The sequence below is a fragment of the Phaenicophaeus curvirostris genome, chromosome 8, assembly GCF_032191515.1.
Source record: "Phaenicophaeus curvirostris isolate KB17595 chromosome 8, BPBGC_Pcur_1.0, whole genome shotgun sequence".
Classification (NCBI taxonomy): domain Eukaryota; kingdom Metazoa; phylum Chordata; class Aves; order Cuculiformes; family Cuculidae; genus Phaenicophaeus; species Phaenicophaeus curvirostris.
Genome location: NC_091399.1, coordinates 28,718,140 through 28,731,963, shown reverse-complemented (window position 1 = coordinate 28,731,963; position 13,824 = coordinate 28,718,140). Strand labels below are relative to the sequence as shown.

At 49.3% G+C, this 13,824-nt stretch overlaps 3 protein-coding genes across 4 annotated transcripts in view; 1 reads left to right on the top strand and 2 right to left on the bottom strand.

Annotated features, from left to right (window-relative positions):
- Positions 1 to 6,819, top strand: part of TESK2 (testis associated actin remodelling kinase 2) — a 77,330-nt gene extending 70,511 nt beyond the window's left edge. The window contains exon 11 of the mRNA XM_069862959.1: positions 2,026 to 6,819. Coding sequence (XP_069719060.1) covers positions 2,026 to 3,038 — 1,013 coding nt within the window. The 3' untranslated portion in view covers positions 3,039 to 6,819. The remainder of the gene's footprint in view (positions 1 to 2,025) is intronic.
- The window catches only part of AKR1A1 (aldo-keto reductase family 1 member A1), a 186,640-nt gene that overhangs the window by 162,609 nt on the left and 10,207 nt on the right, over positions 1 to 13,824 (bottom strand). The window lies entirely within an intron of this gene.
- On the bottom strand, positions 7,896 to 13,777 carry TOE1 (target of EGR1, exonuclease). 2 transcript variants are annotated; one of them, XM_069862969.1, is made up of 7 exons: positions 13,658 to 13,777; positions 13,544 to 13,584; positions 12,356 to 12,452; positions 12,054 to 12,212; positions 10,966 to 11,225; positions 9,472 to 9,643; positions 7,896 to 8,807 (listed from the first exon to the last, which is right to left on the bottom strand). In XM_069862969.1, the coding sequence occupies exons 1-7, from the start codon at positions 13,766 to 13,768 to the stop codon at positions 8,031 to 8,033; spliced, it is 1,617 nt and encodes a 538-aa protein (XP_069719070.1). In that variant the 5' UTR covers positions 13,769 to 13,777; the 3' UTR covers positions 7,896 to 8,030. The 2 variants fall into 2 exon arrangements, with proteins under 2 accessions (XP_069719070.1, XP_069719071.1); XM_069862970.1 differs by lacking the exon at positions 13,544 to 13,584 and having other exon boundaries at positions 12,054 to 12,261; positions 13,658 to 13,761.

Sequence of the window (13,824 nt, the reverse complement as noted above, 5' to 3'; positions counted from 1 at the left end):
TTTACTCAAAGCCTGAAAATTATTCTGGAACAACGCTGTATATTTTGCGCTGCAGAGTATCCTTTGGGAAAGAACAGCTAACTGTTTCTTAAAGTGCCTCAAAAGATACCGGCCACAAGGTCTTGAGGGGAAATGTAGAGTTCATTTCAGGATGGTTTTGTAAGTTGCTAATAATGTATGAAAATCCATCAATTTTTGCTTTGTCCCTGCCATGTTCCATGTACATACGTAATTTCTCTGGCATAGGTGACATATATCACTTAGAAGCTTCTTAAATTCCTTCAAGAGAAGGAATGGAGAAGATGCAGAAGTATTGTACTCTGCAAGACTGGGGAAGAGAGAAATCCCAGACCTGCTTGGGAGTGCGAGCCTTGAAGGGCTTTCTCTAAAGGCATCTAGTGCCACCTGGTGTGGGGAGCAAACTGCAAGCAGTTCTTGTAGGCTGGCGCATACTCTTAAGTATCTTTTATGTTAGTAGACTTCTGGCATTGGAAACTTACAGTACAGTAAAAATAGCTCCTCATATTGTGTATATAGAGATACACAATATATATACAGATATATTTATCTCTAATATGGTTATAGATTGAAATAAGTTCTGTATTGCAGACCACATGGAGTGCATGCATGTGGTAGTTCTCCCATACCTGGAAAGCATCTAAAAGAGATGTGAGTTAAAAATGAACATTTTTTTGTTTGTTTGGTGGTTTTTTTGGTTGTTGGTTTCCTCCCACCCCTTCCTTCCCTGACATCTTCCCTTTGGGTTGTACACGCCAGATTTGCAACTTACTGGAGAAGTGGTACGTCCTGTTCTCTGACATGCGTAGTCTTTCCTAGGTGGAGTGACTACAGTCTAAACTGTGGAAGTATTTAAAGGGAAAAGTGGAAATCCATTTGTGCTTATTCTGGAAATTGTAGTCAAAAGGATATATCACTTCTTTATATCCGTTTGTTATTACTCTGTCACAGCTCTTTCAGGGGCACCTTGAGAGCCAGTGGCAGATGCATGTTCCAAACGCTCAAGTAATTAGGATCTTTTCCTAAAATAACAATTGTCCTATCCTGTTCTAGTGATACAGCTTTTATTTATATTTGTATGTGTGTGCGCACGCATGTGTGCAAATACACACAAATGTGTACAACTTTACTTCCATTAGACTCAAACTATTGTTATATCCCTAGTTTCTATATTGGATAATGTACTGAGTGAAGGCTGAGAAGGAAACTCTTCATGGAATCAGGAGGGCATTTATTTTGATCTTACACCTTTTCCATCAGGATTAATCAAGTCCCAGTTCCTTTGGCAATTATGGTTTGTACTTGCTCGCCTTTATAGTCGGTATCACCAAGAGATCTTGGGCAACCTCTGCTGGAAGCCAAGATGAAAAAAGTAGAAACATGCAAACTGTTCTTCTTCTAGAGCACCCTGTGCTTTCTCTGCTGTCAGTGTACTGGCAGCAAGGAGGTTAGAAGGGGCCCTAAAATACAGGGTTTGAATAAAAGAGGGAAAGACTGCTTCATTCCTGCAAAATTATTGTACAGTTCCCCTTTTTCTTCTGAAGACAATAACGTCTTGCCAAATCAGCATTCCCCATGACACGGGTGGCAAATGGGATCATGAAATGTTAAAGAAGCAGTCCAATTTCACTGCTTAGGAAAGTAAGATGGCATTAACTGAATTTGCATTTCCTCAAGTCTTTAAGATGACTTTTAATTAGCCTGAGGCATGAGTAAAGAGGAGAGAATATTGTACGTGTAGTTTTGGCTGCCTTGCATTTTAAAGGTGCTGTGGGCAGGGCTGCCGAGTCTCCACGTTTGAAACCATTAATACACTGAGGGGAAGGGAAAGGTGTCCTTGTGTTTGCTCGGGAACTTGGAAGGAGGGAGCAAACCTGGTTATGGAAGAGACTGTGGAACATGAGAACTGCAGCTTTTTCTTTACAGTTGTCACGAAGGCTCTGTGAGTGAGCAGACGTGCGGGCATAGCTTCTTCAAGCTAAGAGTATTTCTTTTTCTTCTACCCAGGGTCAACTGAAAAAGGACCAGGAGTAAAGCGTTTGAGTTCCTTGGATGATAAGATCCCACCCAAGTCACCCCGTCCACGTCGGAATATCTGGCTGTCACGCAGCCAGTCGGATATCTTCTCCCGCAAGCCTTCCAGGAAGATAAACGTGCAGGACCCCTACTATACGCCAAACAAAGGGTTAGGCCGGAAAGTTAATCCCTTCAGTGCCCGAGAGGATCTCAAGGGGGGGAAGATCAAATTCTTCGACATGCCAAGCAAGTCTGTGATCTCCCTTGTGTTTGACTTGCATTCTCCAGAGGCAGGTGGAGGCCTGAAAGCCACCCAGTCCCAGTTCCGGCAGGCTTATAGCACAGACTGGCAAGAATTTTCCCTTCTTCCCGGGAGAAGATGCAGATCACTTCCAGTCTCTCCTGAACTGCCGCACAAGGAGTACGGCCTGTTTGGGGGACTGTCATCAACTGTCAGCAGGTGTGACCCAGCCCAGCTAGGTGCAGAGGTCCGGCAGAAACTCCTGAGTAGCAGTAAATATGGTGTGTCAGAGATTCCCCCTTTTCAAGCCAAGTCTCACAGGCCAGAATTTCTTCCTGTACCAGGACAAGAGGAGGATATGGACTGCTCAGATGGGCTGACGGCCCAGGAGGAAAATGGATTCTGCCCCGCTGAGAATACATGTAGAGATACAGCGTGTAATCAGCCATTAGTGCTTGCCCAGCCTGAGCTGCTATCTTACAAAAAGGTCCCAGTTGAGAATTTGGTGAACTCTGAGGGGCACGGCTCCTCACAAGCGTTTGCGGGTTGTCTCCCTTCTGAAGACATGGAGGTGGAAGACAACCTACTGAAAAATACTTCACTAGAGTCTACAAAGCCTCTGTTCAGCGTTAGTCCTTCCACCAAACTGAAGAGAGAGTCGTGGCCCTTCAGGGAGCAGGATGGGGACAGTCCTGCCCCGTTGTCTCAGACCTCCTCCAGTATCTCAGCAAGCGGCAGCACGCAGTCAGCTTGTGACATATAAAGAAAAGGGCTCAAAGTGAATGTGTCCTTGAGGGAACAGTAGTTCCCAGCCGCTTAAACTCTGTCTTTCTGTAGTGCTGGGCTTTGCATTTGAAAGAGACTCGGCCGATAGTAGAACCTGGCTGTCAAACAGATAGCTGCAGACAGCGCCTGGAGAGACTGAGTATTTTAATTTTATTTTAAGCTGTGCTTATTCCCTTTCCTGATTTGCTTTAGGAGGGGGAACTACTGCAGATGGAATGGCCATGTGGGCCCCACAGTCCTTTTGAGAGGCAGCAGCCAGAGCAGGCAGTGGGTGAACAGTTTGACCTGGATTGCAGCATGGAGCATTTTAAGGCCTTAAGCTCCGTGTTGGGTAGAAAGAACAGCCCGTGGGTTTCCCTCTTCCTCCAACTGACCAGCGGCTCTAAACCGCTGCAGATTGGGCATTAACAGTCTGTAGCAATGCACACGAGTCAGAGCCTCTGTTTTAAAAACGGGCACAGAGATCTTCTGGAGCTGTGTTGAGCAGATTGGAATGCTTTCTGGTCTTTGAATGCTGTTGCAGCATTAAACAAACTCTTGCTTCAAAAGCTGCAAAGCCAAACCCCCTCACGCTGGTAGCAATCTGCTGGCTGAATCACATGACAAGTATTTTGCGATTAACAAGAAGCTGTTCACTGGTGTTTCCTTTTTCCTTGGGATTTGGTAATGATGTGTAATAACACATTAATGCAGGAAAGCTGGATGTGGTAAGCACTGCTCTCCTATGGCTTTTCATGTACCTCAACCCAAATGGGGAGAAAGATTTGCTGAGGACACCAGAGGAGAGCCATGTTCCAGGCATTGTCATTCCTGGGCTCCTGGAGAAACTGCCAGTGAAAGTACTGGTTGTACTGAGCTTTTGGAGGTGTGGGCTCTTAGCTCTGAAGAGCTGAATGGACATCAATATGTTTCTACAAGAGTTAATTAACTACAATCTCTAGATCACCGTTGACCATTACCACCAAGCTAGAAGGGTCATATTCACCTCCCTCTCTGGTACAATGTCCCATCTCATTGATGTCACTGCAGTAACGATGGCTCCTTATTTAAAACCAGACTACGTGATAGAGGACAGACAGGTGTCCCCTGCTTGGGGGAAGCTTCCAGAAGTGCTGCAGCCACACGAGCGTTCCTGGAAGAGGAAAGGCAGTAGACTCACAGAATAGCTTTGAACTGTCAAACTGAAGAAAATTAGCTTGTCTCCAACTTTTTCTTTCCTTCTATGGAAAGAAGCTGTTGTCTTCATTGGCTTCTCCTGTCACTGAATGGGATGATCTTTTTCTTTCTTTCTTTCTTTTTCCCCCCTCCACTAGCAGGCACATGTGAAAAGCAGTGGCGTGAGCTCTAATGCTGCTGCTCGCTGGAACCAGCATCAGAGATCCTCAGAGATCCTGTGGGATGTGATGTACAGCAAAGCTTGTCTGCGATGATGTTTTTGCCCCATCCTGCCCTCTTCCTCTGTCATTGTACCACAACATGGGATTTTTATTTATTTATTTTTTAACTTATGTTATCATTCCTAATAGAGGTGTGTGTTGCATGCCTACTGAGCAGACGGTGATGGAGTGGAGACCAGAATTTCAGCCAGGGAGCTTGTTACAGTTTATTCCCTGCTGTCTTGTAAAGATGGACGTAAGCTCCTCTCTGCAAGCAAAGCTATTCCTAACCTTTTCCCATGTCGAAGAAAGGATGAAGGAGAAAGCCTTAGTTCTTTCTTGGTTGAGACACTTGTCTTTCCAGAGGTGTAGGTAACTATTCTGTGAGCTATAGTTATGACTTCATCTTGTGAAATATGAGTTAACCTGAGCAGCAGTTATCCCTTTGCAGTGGCTTCGAAGAATGAATTGAGAAACCTGCTGTCACTGAGCTATTTAGCACAGCTCACACCAGATTAGGCAGCTGTTAGCAGTTTGAAAGAGAAAATGCTCATCACCCCTTTTGGCCCACACCTCTGCCTCTTGAAGGTGCTGATCTGTAATCATCTGTCGTGTACATCCCGTCTGTGGAGCGCAGAGCAGTTTGTGTGGCGGGCACTGTGCACGTGTCGCTTTCTTAGAGGACTGGGAAGCGGTCAGAACTCCATTGCCAGCTGCTTAACTGCCTGGTGCCTGCTTTTATTTTTTATACAACTGTAATTTTTTGGGAGAGAAACCATCAGCACCAGCCTCTGTTGTCACAAGATGCACTTACGCGTGACTTCAGACAAACAAGCAATACGAACGAATAGTTTACTTCTGGATCACCAGGCTGCAAGGAAGCTGCCCAGCATCCTACGAGTGCCTCAACGCGGAGCACACGCACACCTCTGGCCGCTCAGTGGCTGCTGTTCAGCCCTGGCTGTCAGCGCTGACACCTCCTCGTGAAGCCTGATGCCCTCTGGCACAGCCTGCAAAGCCTGCACTCAGGCTTGGGGTACGTCTGTGGCACCCATCGCAGTAACCTCATCCGTTTCCTTGCACCACTATCACTTAAAATGTTTCCTTGCCCCAAATAACTCTCTTACAAAGCAGCACGGCTAAAAGTTTCTCACGTGTCTACTGCAAGCACAGCCAGCTGACGTGCAGAGGGCACATTGATCAACTTTGAAGCTCTTTGTACTGAGGTGGAGGTGTCAGAAAGAGAAGCACCAAGAACTAGCAGCTCAGGCCACGTGTATAAAAGTGGAGTAAAAGGCCCCTGGAGAACAGCAAAGTGCTTGCTAAACCCCGGTGTTCCCAAGGGTGTGGATGCAGTTGGCATTTACTATATCTCATCCTTTTGGCTGTGTAAAGCTGTGTCTAGGTTGCAGTTCCTCCAAGGTTTTCTGCCTGTTCGAGGGTGCTTTTCTGCTGGGGGCCGTGTCCTGACAGCTGCTGATGAACACGAACGTGTGGTCAGCGAACTGCTTGTTTTATAGTGATGTGACAGAGTTTTATTGCGGTTGGATTTTATCATTGTTTTTGACTTTCTTACGGGAGCAGTTCATGCTCTTTTAAAACACTTTCTACACGTTGCTAGGTTCCCTGAAGAGATCAAAGATGTTTTTAACTCACTTTAAATCCTTCTTTGTTGGATTCATTCAGATGTCTGTTATAAGCTATTTTTGTTGTGGTTGCAGGTTGATAAAATGCAGGAGAATGCGTGTGAATTGCTGCCCCTCGAAGCAGTGCAGAGCAGGGGCTGCAGCAGACGTGCACTTGCTGGGGAGGCATCGATGTATTATGTGTAACAGAACATTGGTATTTTTTGCCAGTACAACTAAAGACACTTGAATAATTCCTGTTTGCACTTAATGCTATTGTTTATATTGCATGTCACTACGTTTCTATGCAAAACAAATAACCTTTTTTTGGGAGGAGGGGCAGCCAGATATTTGATTTAAGTATAAAGATCTTTGCGAGATGATCTATTTTCGTATTTATGAAGGAGTTTTACGTCTTAATATTTTGCAGTCTGTAAATAGCTCGACTTGTAATTAAAGGCTTAGGAAGAAGTTCGTAGCCTGTGTATAATAGTAAGTTAACACTGCCAGAAAAAAAAATCTTTGCAAACCAACTTTTCTAATATTGTGGATATTTATGAATATGTAAAGAAAGCACGTCTTGTTTTTATGTTGATTGACCTTCTGACTTTTTTTGAACTGTAGAAATGGTGTATGTTTTATTGGAACTGCAATAAGAAGTAACCAAAGATGAATCCAGTTAAATATTTTCATAATTTTTTCTTGGTCAGGTTTTGTAAACTTTCCCAACTTGCTTTCAAAATAAAAATAAAATCAAGGCCTGAGTCTTGTGATTAAGAGGGCAACTCTGTCTTAAAAAAGCTGGCCGAGACGCTTACTGAAGCGATGGGTGACATTAATGCCTTGCTGGAGTTTGTATTCAGGATTACTCAGTGATGGATTACAGACAGAATGAATGGTCATCCTTACTCTGTGCTCTTTCTGTCCTGCATCTTATTGAAAGGTGACACTATTAAATCCATGGAATGTGAGGACTTCTGCGGCGCTGTGTAGCTGCCTTCAGGTCCCCCTGCACCTCCCTTACTTAAAAGCCTGAGGACCTGCTGTGGCTCGGTCCTGCGCTCGGATCACCTCGCTCATGTGGGAGGAGGTTTCTCCTTCCCCTCTCCTGTAGGGACAAAGGTCTTGTCTAGGTCTGCTGTAACCGAGATTAGTCACATACAACTAGGAAGGGACGTGGCTCTCCCAGGTGTGTGTTCTAAACCAGTCAAGGTCAGCACCTAAAAGAAAAACCACAATGCTTTTTTCCACCTTGAGCTCCCTAGAAAAACCAGGACCAAGGAGAGCTGGAGGGAGTTCCCCTGCCAGCAGCAACAGTTGCCTAAAAATTCATAGAAAGGTGTCTACCAGCCAGCATTCACCTTGTGTCTAGCAGACGCATTGCATCGTCCTCCAGTGATTTTTATAGCCTTTTCTATCAAGCTGGCTCCATGGGTCAGCAGTTTGGAGCTTTCAGCCGTGTGTTGTAGGAAAGACACTGACCTTCAGCACAGCCTTCTGCAAGGGGCTCTCCCACCCTAAACCACTCAGTTAAGTGGCAGCATGGAGTGAGGCTGTAGGTGCAGGATTGATAGAGGCAAGACCTGGGAGGAGGCTGGGGCTGTAACAAGCTAAGAAGTTTAAGTGGGAAGCTCTGGTCTCTCTCTTGTTATCAAGCGAATACCCTCTTCATCTTCTACAAGAAGTGAAACCTACGCTAAAGCAGCTGGTGTGTGGTCTTCCCAGAGCCCTAACCTGAAACTCGCAGCCCTGGCTGCAGTTGGTGATGTGCGTTTACCAACCTCGCCTCTGCGTTCGCAGCCCATTGTGCCTCCAGAGAACACCAGGGGGACACCAAGTGAGAGCAATTTAATCAGTCAGATATTAAAACAAAAATAGGAGTTAAGAAATTTGCTCCCCATCTGGTCACTTCTTGATGGAATGAAGAACTTCAAAACTTGAGGGAGGGAAACAAAGGAGTCCCTCACTCTACCCATTGGCCCAGGCCACCTTCATCTTCTGGCTGTGAGCTTTGGAAGATTTGGAAAACAAGCTCTTCACTATCTGAAGTGGCACGGATTTCCCACTGAGGTACAGTTTGTTGTGGCAGTCTGGCAGCCAGGGCTCAGCCCCAGCCTCTGTGTTTTTCCCTTTCTTCAGCATCCAGACATAAGCCATGATATAGCCAGTCATGAATGCGTCAAAGCCGGCTCGGTGGGTGCCCCCCTGGGGCAGGCCGTGGGTTTCCTTTCCCTTTTCCACAGCAGGTGCTGCTTCAGTCTCGGGGATGTCTGGGGGACTGACCGAGCCCCCCGCTGTGAGAACCTCCGGCTTCCCCTCTACTTGGTCACCATCGGAGGCATTTTCTCTGGGAGAAGGGCTCGCAGCGGCTGATAGCTGGGCAGCAGCTCCTTCTGCGATCCCCAAATCCTCCTCCTGTTGTGCGCTGGTGTCTGAGCTACCCTCTGGTTCCACGTCCATGGAGTCCTCTGGGGTCCTGCCCTCGCTACTGGGTGTGACCTCTGCAGGCTCATAGCAGCTCTGTTTTCGGGGCGGCCCCTCCTCCCCATTCTGAGCCAGCTCCATATCTTTCCCTGCGCTTTCCTGTTCAGACGCCTTTGCTTGCGCTTCTGTGTTCTTCCGCCGCTTCCATTTGTGCTTCCGTTTCTTCCTCTTCTCCTCCCACAGCCTGTCGTCCTCATCAATGATGAGGTCAATGTTATGAGACTGCGGACAGTTCACGCCTTTGGGACACCAGCCGTAGGCCTAGGGAGAAAGAGAGAAGCTCGTCACCACCAGCCTCCCTGTCAGCACGGCTGCTTCCTCCCCTCTGCCGCGGGAACAACAGTGTCCAGCTACAGCACCACGACACCCAGGAAATTCGGATGAGAATCTTCCCAAGGTTTCCCCAGCCCCTGTTCTGTGACAGTAACCTGCAACACCTGGAAGAGCTCCTTTTCCCCCTGGAGCATCAGAAACCAGTTACGATCTGATCAGATGGACTCTTGACGGCTGTAGCAGCGCCGGGACTCGAGCTGCTGTGACTCACACCGCACTGCAGTCCCAGGAACTGCAGACAGGTAGCATTTTTATATCTAATCAAGACGCAGGGGAGGGAAGAGGCTGCTCGGAGGACAAGCCAAACTCATGCAGAACTCCCAGTCCCTCCCAAGACAGCAATGGGTCCTGTAACTCATCCCATTCCCCTACTTAAAGCCCTTTAATCCCTTTCTGAATCTTCCTGTCTAGTGTAACCTATGGAATTCACCACCTCAAACAGAGTATTCTATTTCCCTTTCCATCATGAAGCCACCTGAAGCTTGAAGATTGTCCCTGTATTGCAAAGCAAACCAGGGGAAGTTCCCACGTTCCTTCCTACCACTTCTTGCTCTGGCCCTGGAGCCACAAAGCAGGGATTTGTGTTACTTACTGAAAATTTCTCACAGATGGGCACTTTATTTCCCCCTCCCACGCTGTGGCTTTCTTCTTCCAGAGAGCAGTGGCGGTAGTCGATATAACAGGACATGTTGGCAGGGTAGTTGCAGAACTCGACAGTGAGGTGCTGGCCACTGGAATCCTTCAGCTTGCAGTTCTCTCGCTTGCTGGAACGAGAGCACAGTTACTGTGGTTAATTTACGGAGCTGGCGCAAACACGCTACTTTCCACCAAGTCTCAATTCCACTGCTTTGCTGCCCTTGAGCTTCAGCCAGCTCGACAGCCACCTGGAGAGAAACAGCCCCAGAACAGCTTCAGTAAATAACTGCTCCCATGCTGGTTTAAAGACTGGTTTCTTTTATGTTGACATATAAACAGGGACAACAGCGTCTCCGGTGAAGCTTGATTTTAAACACAAAGGGCACTAAGACGTGCGTTACTCTTCATAATGTATCGTGTAGAGCATCCGGCAGCCACTGCCCAGACAGGCTGAACCTGGGCAACGCAAACAACAGGGAAATGTTTTCCATCTCAGGAGAAAAGAACTGTTTCGTCTCAAGAGCTGGCTAAAAAGGCCACAAACCTTAGAAGACTCCATGTAACTATAACTGTGGATTAAAATATTAAAGAGATCCATTTATAAAAGTATTTTTATCCTGTCAAAACAAAGCATTTGTATCTTCAGTGTTTTCAGACCTGTCAAAATGGCATTTCCTGATATAAAACAGTCACCAAAGCCACCGTTTCTCTTCTGCACAGAGCGTGACTTCAGATTAACGGAGATTCAAGGGGCTGAATCCCTGCCAGGGGCTCGTTTAGATTGTGTGGGAAGCACGGACCAAGGGGCCAGGCTGACGCGTGAAGCAGACATCTCTGTGTCTGCCTGGAAGATATCCACGAGGAGCTGGGGCAGGAAGCAAGACAGGACACCCTGGAGCAAAAGCACAATTTCTGCTTGGAAGAAAAGTGATGGGAGTCGTAGCTGGCTGCACACGAGTGTCAAGAGCAGGATGACAGAGCTGGTCACCGTCAGGAGGCACAGGGAACACCCACCCTTTATCCCTCACAAAATGGAATTGGAACTGGCAGGCTCTGCGGGCACAGCTCCTGCCCTCCAGCTGAGCTTTACGGGTCTCTTCTCTGCCCGTGCTCCTGCCACAGCCCTGTGGCACCGCTCAACCGGGGCCACACAGCAAATCAATTATTACTCAGTTAGATCAGGTCACTCTGAGCTCAAAACTGATGCCAGCGGAAGTTGAGAATCCTCTTTCAGCAGCTGCCCACCTCAAAGATATGGGGGATTACAAATCGCACCCTTATGCACTCGGCACCCCAAACGGGAAGAGCTCAGGGCAATCACCTGAAAAGCACCTTTCTTTGCTCACTGGGATAATACAAAACCCCACGTCCCTGCTTAGAAAAACAAACATAACACTGGCCACTCTCTTTGCCTTCCCTCCCATAAGCCTTAAATACCAGTGTCGCTCACCACTTCTTGTACGCATACTCCAGGTAGGATGCTACAAAGCGAGTCTCAAACTCTGAAGCGTATTTGGTGTCATATATTCCCGCTGGAAACATCTCCGAGAGGTCAGCGGTGAAGGTGCTGAGGTTGTCTGGCAGGTGAGCATAGAAGCACTGGTACAGGAAGACCAGATCGATCAGGCCGTTATGGAGAATAAGAGGCTTCTTCGCTCGTATGAGCTCCAGAAAAAAAGTCCGAACGCTCCGGCTCTGGTTCTCATTGCCCTGCAAGATGAAGGATCAGTTAACGAGCCTTGGCACCTCAGGTTGTCCTCTATCTAGGAAGCCCTCAGAGCCCACGGAAGCAAGTGCTGCCTACAGCCACGACCTGATCCCACCAGAAGCCTAAACATTTGGAAAAGCAACGGCAGCAAGTGCCAGCCCAGATATAACAGCAGAGAAGTGAAAGGGAGAATGCTGCACTCCAGTCCCCAGCACCAGCCTCTCTTTATGCTGCAGCAACCTTGTGCGGGATGCCAAGAGCAGTGGAAGCCAATGTCAAGAAGGACATGGAACTGTTGAAGGAGGTCCAGAGGAGGTCACAAAGATGATCCGAGGGCTGGAGCACCTCCCATATGAGGACAGGCTGAGAGAGCTGGGGTTGTTCAGCCTGGAGAAGAGAAAGCTGCAGGGAGACCTTAAAGCAGCCTTCCAGTACTGAAAGGGGCTACAGGAAAGATGGAGACAGAATTTTTAGCAAGGCCTGTTATGACAGGACAAGGCGTAATGGTTTTAAACTAAGGGAGGGGAGATTTAGGCTGGATATAAAGGAGAAATTTTTTACAATGAGGGTGGCGAAACACTGGCACTGGTTGCCCAGGGAGGTAGTAGAGGCCCCAACCCTGAAAACATCCAAGGCCACGTTGGATGAGGCTCTGAGCAACTCAATCAAGTTAAAGATGTCCTCGTTCCTGCAAGGGGGGTGGACCGGATGACCTGTAAGGGTCTCTTCCAACCCAAAGCATTCTACGATTCCATGATTTGAAGCCAGCAAACTCCCCAGAAGCCTGAGGCGGAGTAAACCAAGGTGTCCCCAGGAAAGTTGCTGTATACCTTGTCGTTGCCCTTGTGGTACGGAATCCCCCGGGAGTACTGCTTGTTGAAGTCAAAGCCGTGCTGCACCAGGAACTGCACCGACTGGGGTTCCACGATGTATTCCTCCATGCAGAGCAGCGTCAGGTTGTAGATCTGGCAGAGGTACGTGTTCTCCGACTGCAGGGGAGAGCGTGCAAAGCAACACAGCCATGCGTGTCACAGCCAGCTGCCGGGGCGAGCCCACCGAGCACGCGTGGGTTGAGTCCCGGTGCCCGCTGCTCCCTTGGAAGGCAAGAACAAGAGGGAACAGCGGCACGTACCTTCTCTGGGAGCTGCTTGAAACAGGCAACGCCGAGGGAGAGGACGGAGCGGGTGCGCGCTGCGCAGCAGACGGCCTTGTACCGCTCCTCGATGCACCTGGGCGGCGGGAGAGAGGGAGCTGGCGGTTCCCTTGGCTACAAAGCCACCCACCCCACAGAGCCAGGGCTGCAGGGGAAGGAACCGGGCAACCGGTACCAGCAGGATACGCCTTGGAACACCCACAGCCGGCAAGTCTGTCCCTGTTCATGTGTCCGTGTTAGGATGAGAGAGAATGGCCCCAAGGTGTGCCAGAGGAGGTTCAGATTGGATATGAGGGAAGATTTCTTCACCAAAAAGGTTCTCAGGCACTGGGGATGCTAGTTGACAGTGACTGAACATGAGCCAGCAGTGTGCCCAATGCCACATTGGCCAAAAAGGCCAATGGCATCTTGGCTTGGATCAGAAACGGCGTGACCAGCAGGTCCAGGGAGGTTCTTCTCCCTCTGTACTCGGCACTGGTGAGACCGCTCCTCGAATCCTGTGTTCAGTTCTGGGCCCCTCACCACAAGAAGGATGTTGAGGCTCTGGAGCGAGTCCAGAGAAGAGCAACAAAGCTGGTGAAGGGGCTGGAGAACAGGCCTTATAAGGAACGGCTGAGAGAGCTGGGGGTGTTTAGCCTGGAGAAGAGGAGGCTGAGGGGAAACCTCATTGCTCTCTCCAACTACCTGAAAGGAGGTTGTGGAGAGGAGGGAGCTGGGCTCTTCTCCCAAGTGACAGGGGACAGGATGAGAAGGAATGGCCTCAAGCTCCACCAGGGGAAGGTCAGGGTAGACATTAGGAAAAAATTCTTCACAGAAAGGGTCATTGGGCACTGGCAGAGGCTGCCCAGGGAGGGGGTTGAGTCACCTACCCTGGAGGGGTTTAAGGGACAGGTGGATGAGGCACTGAGGGACATGGGTTAGTGATTGATGGGAATGGTTGGACTTGATGATCTGGTGGGTCTTTTCCAACCTGGTGATTCTATGATCAGGCTGCCCAGGGAGGTGGCTGAGTCCCCATCCCTGGAGGAGTTTAAAAGGCGGGTGGATGAGGTGCTGAGAGAGAAGGTTACTGGAGGACAGGGACGATCGGACTTGACGATGTCAAAGGTCTTTTTCCACCCCGCGATCCCGTGCCTCCCACCGCTCCCCTCACGACCGGTCACTCACGGGCTCAGCAGCGACTTCCTGGCGCCCAGGCCGCTCAGCTCCTGCGGGGAGACACCCGTCAGCGGCCCCGGCCGCGGCCCCGGCCCCGCCGCCGCCCCCCGCGCCGCCCCTCACCGTGTCCACGGCGACGAAGGTGGCGGTGCGCAGCGCCAGCAGCATGGAGGGCCACAGCTCCGCGAAGTTGTCGCTCTGCACGTCCACCACGGGCACCCTCCGCGGCGCCATGGCCCCCGCGCCGCGACCGGGGCCTCCGACCGCGGGGCTGCCCACCGACCGCCTGC

Bases quoted from the DNA above. Each gene is read 5' to 3' on its own strand.
- TOE1 (XM_069862969.1), bottom strand. From the start codon at position 13,768: ATGGCGCCGCGGAGGGTGCCCGTGGTGGACGTGCAGAGCGACAACTTC. The intron at 9,644-10,965 runs GTGAGCGACACT...CTCTCGTTCCAG, and splicing joins GAGTATGCGTACAAGAAGTG to CAAGCGAGAGAACTGCAAGC. The intron at 8,808-9,471 runs GTAAGTAACACA...CTTTCTCCCTAG, and splicing joins CCATCTGTGAGAAATTTTCA to GCCTACGGCTGGTGTCCCAA.